This window comes from Cebus imitator, unplaced genomic scaffold (genome assembly GCF_001604975.1).
Source record: "Cebus imitator isolate Cc_AM_T3 unplaced genomic scaffold, Cebus_imitator-1.0 Scaffold102, whole genome shotgun sequence".
Classification (NCBI taxonomy): domain Eukaryota; kingdom Metazoa; phylum Chordata; class Mammalia; order Primates; family Cebidae; genus Cebus; species Cebus imitator.
Window position 1 is genome coordinate 6,235,443 of NW_016107417.1, and position 10,706 is coordinate 6,246,148.

The 10,706-nt window shown below is 36.3% G+C and overlaps 1 protein-coding gene across 2 annotated transcripts in view; it reads left to right on the forward strand.

Moving 5' to 3' along the window:
* KPNA4 (karyopherin subunit alpha 4) overlaps nt 1-10,130 on the forward strand; it is a 66,435-nt gene extending 56,305 nt beyond the window's left edge. For both annotated transcript variants that reach the window (XM_017537310.2, XM_037741664.1), the window contains 2 exons: nt 1,062-1,156; nt 3,901-10,130. In XM_017537310.2, the coding sequence (XP_017392799.1) occupies nt 1,062-1,156; nt 3,901-3,999 (194 nt within the window). In that variant the 3' untranslated portion in view covers nt 4,000-10,130. The remainder of the gene's footprint in view (nt 1-1,061; nt 1,157-3,900) is intronic.
* Nucleotides 10,131-10,706: the final 576 nt, after the last annotated feature.

The window sequence follows — 10,706 nt, forward strand, 5'->3', positions numbered from 1 at the left end:
AAAAAAAAAAAGTGTATAGTGGCTAGGCCACAATAAATAAAAGCAGTAATAATAAAGACAAAGGGGAGATGAGGAGATTTAAGAAATGGATGGACTTTCAAGTTTTTGAGATTTGATTGTGGGATATTGAGGGAAAGGGGATCTTGGGCTTTCTCTTAGATTTCAAGGTATTGTTGATTATCACCAAGTAAGAATTGTGTTGTGGACAGTTTGAGTTTTTGGTACCCATGAAATTTCCTGGTAGAATTACTCCAGCATTTGAATTTTATGCATGTGAAGCTCAAAAAAGAAATGAAGCCATAGATTTGCAAGTCCTCGGCCTATATATAGTAGCTAAACTTTTTAATGGGAAGATCACCAAAATGAGTGTATAGGTAAGAAATGAGCCCAAGGTAACTTCCTCCATTTAAGAAATGGCTAGAGGAAGAACACTCATGAAAGGGCAATTTCACTTTTTTCAAAGACTTTAAAATTGTTTTTCCTCTAAAACAGGATCCAATTTGCATATCAACAGGTTAAGTATATACTTTTTAATGTTTCTGTCTATAATTTAGTAAACTCATTAATGTTTACAGGGAAAATTCTCTTTTCCACTGAAATATACTGTGTTAGATCTTGAACATTTTCCAGTAAACTTAAGAGGTATCTGAAGCATCATATTTATTAATCATCAGTTTTTTTTAATTTTTTTTCATATATGCTCCCTAGAAAAACTTGGCAGGTGCTGGAAAGTAGGAAGATTCTGCTTTTTACTTTAACAAATGGAATTTTACATATTGTTCCTGGTTAAAAACATTGGTTATATATTCTGATGAATAGGTAGATGTCTCGTTACTTATTTATACATTTACGTGCAGTTAGACACTCAGGTTATTAATTTTAGGATGAATATGCTGTATCTTTGTGCATTTTTTTTATATTTAAGATTCATCTTTAAATTCCCAAAAATTGTAATTCAAATAATTTACAATTCAGAAATTGGATTATATGTTCCAAAGATTATTCCAACTTGTCACTACTCTAAATATTACTGTCGTTTCACATTACAAAATTTCTTGCAGGGCTGGAGAAAATTGAACAACTTCAAAATCATGAAAATGAAGACATCTACAAATTGGCCTATGAGATCATCGATCAGTTCTTCTCTTCAGATGATGTATGTAATAATTTTGTAGTTTTCTTTGTTTTATATATAAACATAGATCTGGATGAAGTAATATGTGTAGTAAGCTAGGGGCATATACATGTTTGTATTTTTTGGGAATGGATTTAAATAGATGTATGACAGCAATGTCACCTGCGTTGGAAACATAAGTATTTCAATATTTTAAGATCCCTTCAGGGCATCTTAGCTCTAATGGCAAGAAGATAAGGACTTTTTTGACCAAACTAGATGAATCAGACTTTATTTTCACTTGGTATCTTTATAGTTCTCATTTTTTTTAATTGTTAATAGCATACCACATTTATAAACAAAACAGTGATACTAGTATATCCTATAATAAGTTTTTTATTACCATAGTCAGTCCACACTTGAATGAGTTGTCACTGTTTTTATTTCATGATCAAAAACAAATGTGAAAATAAATAAGATGGAAATAAAAAGATAAGGCACTATATAATGTAAGGTATAGTATACAAAAATATCTTCAGATTGTTCTTAATAGTAGTGAAAAAGTATTAACTTATTTTTAGTATTTTCTCTTTGGAAAAGTAAATCTAAAATTAAAGCAGTTGCTCCTTAGAAAATTGTATAGTGGTTCAATGAAGCCACCAGAGGATTTCTTGAATGATTTCTCAACTTTTCAAAGAATAAGTCTTTTACTACATGCCCTTCTACATTATCGAAAAGAATGGAATGTTATTAAACATTTGTTAAGTATGTATAGTTTGAACATTTACAAAGACAATACTAGAAAAGAAAATTGTAGACTATTATGGTTGTCTGAGCTTAGTCCTATTTAGAATATAATGCCAGTTAAATAAACCAGAAATAAAATTCAGAAAGGCTTTTTTTTTTTTTTTTTTAGAATCTAGAAAGAGATATTTCCCAGGCTAGAGTGCAGTGGCATAGTCACAGCTCACTGCAACCTCCCCTCCAAATAGCTGGTGATCCTCCCACCTCACCCTCCAAATAGCTGGGATTATAAGTGCATGCCACTATGCCCAGATAATTTGTTAAGTCTTTTGTATAGACAAGGTCTCTCTATGTTGCCCTGGCTGGATCTAGAACTCCTGGAATCAAACGATCCTCCCATCTTGGCCTTCCAAGGTGCTGGGATCACAGGCATGAGCCACCTTGCCCAGCCTGGAATACTCTTTTAAGGGTAACTTTGATCATATGTCTTAAAGTTGGATTTTTGAAAATCATAATTTGCAATTTGGTGACTAATTAGTAATCACCTTATAATTTCTAATACCTCAACATGTAGTTTTTGTTCTTGTCTTAGATTGTGAAAAGAATAATTCAGATGAATACATGTTTATAGGAAGTACACTACAGGTTTGTAATATTGTGGAATTTCAGAAAGGAAACTTCAGATGTAAAGCATATAGAATAATATATATAATTGCTATTATTAGCAGAACTGTTATAGGTTGAGTATCCCTTATCTGAAATGCATGGGACCAGAAGAGTTTTGGATTTTGGATTTTTTTGAATTTTAGAATATTTGAATTATTTGTATCCCTTGGACATCTGAAATTCAAAATGTTCCAATGAACATTTCCTTTGAGCATCATATTGGCACCCAAAAAGTTTCAGATTTGGGAGTATTTTTGATTTTGGACTTTCAGATTAGGGATACTCAATCTTTTAAGCCCAAATACCATTTGTCTCCAATTGCTATTGAAAGATATACCAAAGATTCACTTACTTTCCAAGAGTGGTGGCATTAATTTTTTTAATGTGATTGAATTTATATACTTGCCCAGGTTTTTTTGTTTTTCGTTTGAGATGGAGTTTTGCTCTGTCACCTAGACTGCAGTGCAATGGCACAGTCTCTACTCATTGCAACCTCTGCCTCCCAGGTTCAAGCAGTTCTACTGCCTCAACCTCCCAAGTAGCTGGGATTATAGGCATACGCTACTACGCCCAGCTAATTTTTGTGTTTTAAGTAGAGACAGGGTTTTGCCCCGTTGGCCAGGCTGGCCTTCAACTCCTGACCTCAGATGATCCACCCACCTTGGCCTCCCAAAGTGCTGGAATTACAGGTATCAGCCACCATGCCTGGCTGTACTTGCCCAGGATTAAAGGAAACTAATGAGTACCAAATTGTGTATGCTCTGTTTGAGACTTAGGGGCATCATTACTGTTCCTTCATTCTTTTGAAAAATGCCCATCTTACATATATTCTTGTTTGTTCTCATTTTGGCATCCCCAAAATGAGAACAAACTTAAGAGTAGGCCTTGGGCTGGGCACAGTGGCTCAGAGCTATAATCTCAACACTTTGGGAGGCCAAGGCAGGCAGATTGCTTGAGCTTAGGAGTTTGAGACCAGCCTGGGTAATATGGTGAAACCCCATCTCTACAAAAAATACAAAAATTAGCCAGGTATGGTAGAACACACCTGTAGTCTCAGCTACTTGGGAGGCTGAGGGGGGAGGATCACTTGAGCTCAAGAGGTTGAGGCTGCGATGAGCCATGTTTGTGCCACTGACCTCCAGCCTGGGCAACAGAGTGAGATGCCATCTCAAAAAAGAAAGAAAAAAACCTTTTATTTAGTGTTTCAACTTTCTAAAGGATTTTAAGTGTTTATTAAACCTTTTATTAAGTGTTTCAACTTTCTAAAATGTTGGCACTCATCATCTCTCCTTTTTTTTAAGGATAATGGGATTAGTACTATAATACTCTTTACACATACCTTAAAACTATCACATTCTTTTTCTTTTTTCACCTAGATTGATGAAGACCCTAGCCTTGTTCCAGAGGCAATTCAAGGCGGAACATTTGGTTTCAATTCATCTGCCAATGTACCAACAGAAGGGTTCCAGTTTTAGAAAGATGTTGTGGAAGTTAGGTACAATGCAGCACTGAGATATATATATATATATATCTGTCTATATATATATATATACATATATATAAAAAAGGTTTGATCCATCAAGCTTGGCTCATGGGATCTGCTGCTGCATTAAATCGGGAAAGAAAATGTGAAGATTTCATTTGGAATCACAGAAAATGCCCAAATGAGGTCAAGGTGTCGAGTGGGTGCGAGTGAGAATGAGTGGCAAAATGTAATGAAAACTTTACATGAATGCTTATTTAGGTTGTTCAAAGTAAAAAGGGCTACAGGTCACAGATCGTCAGTGCCTGAGAAAGAACATTGACTTACTCTATATCAATTGAGGGGAAAGTGCAGTACTGTCATCTTCAAGCCTTGTAAGCATAAAAGAGAATAGGCTGCCCATATAAGTCAAAGGAAAATGAGCCCAGGCCTTGCTATGAAGCAGTGTGTGAATGGACAGTATTGAATGAATGTCTGGCTCAGTGATGGAGAGCCAGGTTCATCTTTGAAATCTAGGGCTCTTCACTCATGAAGCAGACTCCTAGTCCTGGAGTGACTGTGTCCGAGAGTGTGGTTGTGGTGCTGTATGTGAACGCATGCAAGCTTGATTCACCTTCAGGGGGCTGATAACAAACCTAGTAAATCATCAGAATAATGAGATCATAAGTGTTAATGTACACTGGACATGAAAACAAAGACTGGTTTAGCAGCAGACATTAGTTTACTCTGCAACCTGTGTTTTCTATTTCCTCCTTTCCCACCTCCTTCCCCCCACCCCACTCCTTTTTTTTGTTGTTAAGTTTTTATTTACTTTACCTAGTATGCCTTTTTTTTTAGTTGCTTCTCAAGTCAGAAAACTTTTCAGGAAGGTTTCCCTGTGCATTTGCACCAGATGAATGTTTGATGCTATGAAAAGCTTTCCATATCATCAAAACTAATTTGTGTAGATTTTTGCATGAAAAAAATCATAAATTTCCCTCAAAATAGACTGTGTTGCAGTACACAAGTTACCATAATAGTATAAAACAGTAAAATGTGCTTAAAAGGCCATCCTTTTCATTTTCAGAGATAACATAAAGATCTTTGCATGAGGTAAATCTACAGCATAGAGTTCATTTTTAGATTTTGTTGAGTCCTGTAAAGAAGAAGAAGAAAAAAGTTTCAGTTGTGGTAGAATACCGTGCTGTGTTTAAATGTTACTTGTTTTCAAACTTTGTTTTCTATGAAAATGATATGGAAACTTCTAAAATGGAATTTGGTGCATATGTACTGCTGAATAAAAGACCGATGAAGAGGTTTGAGTAGATGTACAAATCAAGTAATGGTTTGAACACCTTTAATAATATGCCTAATCTGTTCAATTGTTTTAGAATCTTTTTATCTTAGATGTAGGCAGCCATGAACAATCTATTTTGAGCCACTTTAGGGAGAAAACTTTGTATTTTTAAAACTTGCATAAAAGTTATGCAAGTGGTTTTTATAAATTGGAATAATACCTCAGTTTTGAGGTTATGCACACTAAATTAAATGTGACATAAATTAATTTGTACAAAAAGAACTCTTTATAAGGTGGCTCATTGTAGGAAATCCTGTGCCTTCCCCTTTGAGCACAAGTGTTGCATGAACAACAGTTTGCTATAAGAAACATACCAGATTAGCCACCATTAGCATCTATATCTACTTTGTGTTTAAAAATCAACTGGTAATTCTGAAACACTGTAGAATGGATAAAAATTATTTTGTGATCATAACTCTTTGTTGAACTAGAGTATTTTTGCAGCATTCCTTGTCATCAGAAACATGGTTAAAGTTTAAAACTAGAAGCAGCAGAAAACTAGCTTGTAAAATTTATCCAAGTAGAGTGCAGGCTAGGCTGTCTTGGGGAAATAAACATTAAAACTTAAAGCAATGTTTTACATGGGGTGTGTGTGTGTGGTGTGTGGATTTTTTTTTTGTGTTAGAGTATAACTCAGTGGCTTACATTAGCTTCTTGTCTTTTTACCTAGAACCAGCATAACAAGAAATCTCTTCAGTTCTGTCATTTCAGTATGGACATATTAATATTTTAGCCCACTGAATTTGTCCAGTTGACACCATCTGTGCTTCTGTTTTCTCCCTATCCAAACCAAGGTTTTAACTTTCCTTCATTCTCCCAGTAAAATAGACTGAGAAAACTTGAACTGTATTTTGAGTATTGCTGTATCTTCAACAAAGAGCTCCAAATGAGGGATTGCATACAAAGCATAGGTTTTACAGAAGGAAGGTTTCAGTAATTGGAAGGTGAACATAGCAATACTTCACATAATTTCTGGGTTTTAGTTAAAATATTGGATTCAAACTAAGCCAATGAGCTTGTATACAAATTTTATGTACAAATTATTATATAGAATAGTGATATGGAAAATAGATAAGGGTGATATTAATATCTCTGGGTATAAAGGACTACCTTGTAGTTTAAATATTTTATTTCCACCTATAGTCTCATACGGAACATTGATTTTTCTAATAGAAATTCTAGGAAGGGCTTTTCTGTCTCTGAAATTGTTTCAGTACAGTTGACAGTTCACGGTTACCTGATTTAAGCACTTTTTTTTTTTTTAATTCTTCAGTGATCTAGGAAATTGATTCATTTTTAACAGGCTTATTTCTGATGGGGATGGAGGCATGGAATAATATGCCTAATAAGCTAAATGTTCTTGATGTTTCATGTATTAAACTGTCTTTTTGAGATTTGAGACCATTTCAAGTGCTATAAAAATAAGAATATTATATCAGAGGTGTGTGAGATGCCCTAGTCTAAAATCTATCTTTAAAGATAAATTCCTTTGTAATTTTTAAAGACTTCAGTAATTGTGTCTTATGGTGGGAATAATACCTTCCGCATTGCTCTGGACCAAACTTGGAGCATTTCTATAATTAAAGTTGTCAATCATTAAAAATACATCTGGAAGAATTGAGGAGCGAGGGAATGGATCTTTTAGTTTAGGCTTACCTCAGCGGCACTTTATAGGGTGAGGAGTTTTTTTTTCTTTAAAGGTATAACTGCATTGTAAAATGACTGGGTTTATTGTAACATTAATTTATGGAGCACCCTTTTTGGATTCTCCATTGCCTCAGTTTCTTCAAGGAGAAAGTTACAGAGATTAAATTTTGGCTTTAGAGACTAATTGCTGTATAATTGTGGTATGATTACCATAAACTTAGTGTCTTAAAACACAACATATGTTACTTTACAGTTTCTGTTGGTCAAGAATCCAGTTATGGGCTGCTGCTCAGGGTCTCACAAAGCTGCAATAAAGGTGTCAGCCAGAGTTGCAGTCTTACCGGAAGCTAGGGGGTCCTCTTCTATGCACATATGGCAAAATCCACTGCCTAGCAACTGAAGAATTCGTGGCAACTTCTTCAAGGCCAGTAAGAGAATCTCTGGTCTCAGAGAAGGCCTTAATCACTCTTTTAAAGGTCTCACCTGATTATATCAGGCACACACCCAGATGATCTCCCTTTTGATTAACCCAAAGCCAGACTGATGAGGTTCCTTCATTACACCTGCAAAATCCCTTCACCTTTGCCCTACACCTGTAGTCCAATCACAGGTGATATCCATCATATTCAAAGATCTTGATCACAGTCAAGGGAAAGGTTTACATGGAGTATGTATACCAGGGAATCTTGGAAGCCATCTTAGAGTTCTGCCTCTGACAAGGAAATTATTTAGAACTGTAACAGTTGAGAAATGATAACCTTATATAGTGCAAGCTTATTTGGGGATCAAGGTTGCCTCTGAGAACTAATGAAAACTTTGGACTGGCTTCCCTCAAAAGTGCATACACATGCAGTTTTTCCATACAGTTTAAGGGGATTCATAAGAGTCCATGAATTACAGTCTGTCCCAGCCCTCCCGTTTAGATGATAGAGTTGTTGAGGTGATTTACCCAAGCTCACACAGCTGCTAAGGGCCAAATAAGGCCCACATCTCAACTCGCATACTGCCCAGAGCTTCTAATTACTATTTTAAAAGTAATCTAAATTCATTTAAATTTGTGAAACAATGCAAAAAAAGGCGAATGAAGCTTTTTGGATCTTTTTTGTATACTAAGAAATGGGTAGGGTAACGTTATAGAAGCTTGCCTAAGAGTTTTGAAATTAGTTGACCTTTTTGAGTATTCAAAATTGAATCTTCCATTGTAGCTATTAAAGTTAACTATAAATAGGCCAACTTTAATCAAAAGAAAATACCAATTGTTAATTCCTCTGATTTGGTGGATTTACCATTTATGTATAAAATTTAACATTTATGGCTGTTTTGAAGGCCAAGATACATGAATATCTTATACTTTTTTTAAAAAAACTCCTCGATTATTTTACTGATTGGCAAAATTCATTAAATGTCAGCCAATAGTTTATATTAAGGGAGGAAAAAATTTTGCCTAGACCTCTGATACAATATTCCCAAACACTACTAGGAAATTGATGCCTAACCAACTTGGCATTTTGAACACTTAAAGAAGTTTTCCCTAAACTTTTTAATAAGCACATTAATACAGTATGTTTTTATAATATGTATACAGTAATTTTTTTAAGTTGCTACAAGATGCCTTCTAATCAATATGCACGTTGATGGTGTTAGTGCAGTCTTTTTTTTTTTTTTTCTTGAGACAGTCTTGCTCTGTGGCCCAGACTGGAGTGCAGTGGTGCAACCTCAGCTCACTGCGACCTCTGCCTCAAGGGTTCAAGCAATTCTACTGCCTCAGCCTCCTGACTAGCCAGGATTACAGGCACACGCTACCACACCTGGCTAATTTTTGTATTTTAAGTAGAAACAGGGTTTCACCGTATTGGCCAGGCTAATCTCAAACTCCTGACCTCATGTGATCTTCCCACCTCAGCCTCCCAAAGTGCTGGGATTACAGGCGTGGGCCACTGCGCCCAACCAGTCTTAATTCTTGAAGCTGAAAAAAAAAATGAACATGGTAAAACCTATATTCCAGTGTGATCGGAAGCAAATCTGGACTGTAGTGTCAAATTGATAAAAACTAAGCACGTAGATCATGTATAAGAAAAGTAGCTTTAACATTTTTTCCTCTAAAGACTTAACCTACAAGTTCGAATAATTTTAAATATTCCTTCTAAATCCAGGCCATTTAGGTGACAGCAGTTTCACTCAGGATGTCCAAGTCAAGCTATATTGTCAATAAAATTGACTTGGCTACTGTTCTGGGTGTAAGAGCAGCTGAAAAGTCAATGGTGCTACGGGTTCTTTGTGATTTACTTCCTACCAGAGGACTGCAGTACTCCCTTGACATGTATATTTTCTGCCCCAATTTTTGCCTTCTCCACAAACTGTATACCTTTTGTAGCTCTAAATATGTTGCCTACTCTAGAAAGGTGATTACTTCACCTTTCTAGACTATCAGTTCTTCCAGTTTTATTCTTTATAAAGAAATTTGTAATCTATTTCACTTAGGTTTTTCTTTCTATTACACTTCAAGCATGAATCCTACTTTCCCTGACTATATCTTAACCTCTTATCTCCATAACTGATGGATTCCTAGACTATGTTACTCTAATTTTACCCAAAATTTCTTCCAGCTTGTTTTTACTCTTGCTTTGAAACAGCTGTTTAAAATGTCTCATAATCTGCTTAAATCTGCATGCTTCTTGTGGTGCTCAATCCAGTTACCTGCTTTCCAGATAATTCCCTCATTGTCCTGTTCTCTCCATTCCTCTGATGTTTGAGCCCTGTGAGCCACCTTTCCCTGTCCTTTGTACATAGTTACCACTTTACTCTTGTTGCCCAGGCTGGAGTGCAGTGGCATGATCTCAGCTCTCCAACCTTCACCTCCGGGGTTCAAGCGATTCTCCTGCCTCAGCCTCCTGAGTAGCTGGGACCACAGGTGCACACCACCACACCCAGCTAATTTTTGTATTTTTGATAGAGACGGGGTTTCACCATGTTGCCCAGGATGGTCTCCAACTCCTGACCTCAGATGGTACGCCTGCCTTGGCATCCCATAATGCTGGGATTACAGGTATGAGCCACTGCACCTGGCCACCATTTTACTATTTTTAGGTACAGTAATATCCAAACTCTTGGACTCAGCTAGAAGAGGGTATTTCCCTTTCCAAAAAAAAAAAGACTCCATATTTTGATTCATAACTGTCGTGGAGGGAATCAAGATAACCTTAGTCACTATGGTATTACCATAATTCTTTTGTCGTCAAGGTTGTCCTCCTGTTCAGCTGCATAAAACATCACGTATTCTAGGTATATTTCTACCTCCATTTCCGTTTTTACTTGCCAATGTGCTGCTTTCATAAACAGGTATATTCTGCCACAAATCTAGTAAGCCCCATTGCAGTACACAATGTGTATCACTGATAGTTTGCACTTCTGCCGTGTCTGTATTATGTTCAGTTCAGTAGTCGTTAGCATAGTGGAAGTGCTGGTCATCCTAACCTTTTAGTTAAGACTAAATTGTATATAGAACTCATACAGACAAACTGATTTTTATTTTTTTATTTTTTATTTTTTTTGGGGGGGGACGGAGTTTCGCTCTTGTTACCCAGGCTGGAGTGCAATGGCGCGATCTCGGCTCACCGCAACTTCCGCCTCCTGGTTTCAGGCAATTCTCCTGCCTCAGCCTCCTGAGTAGCTGGGATTACAGGCACGCGCCACCATGCCCAGCTAATTTTTTGTAT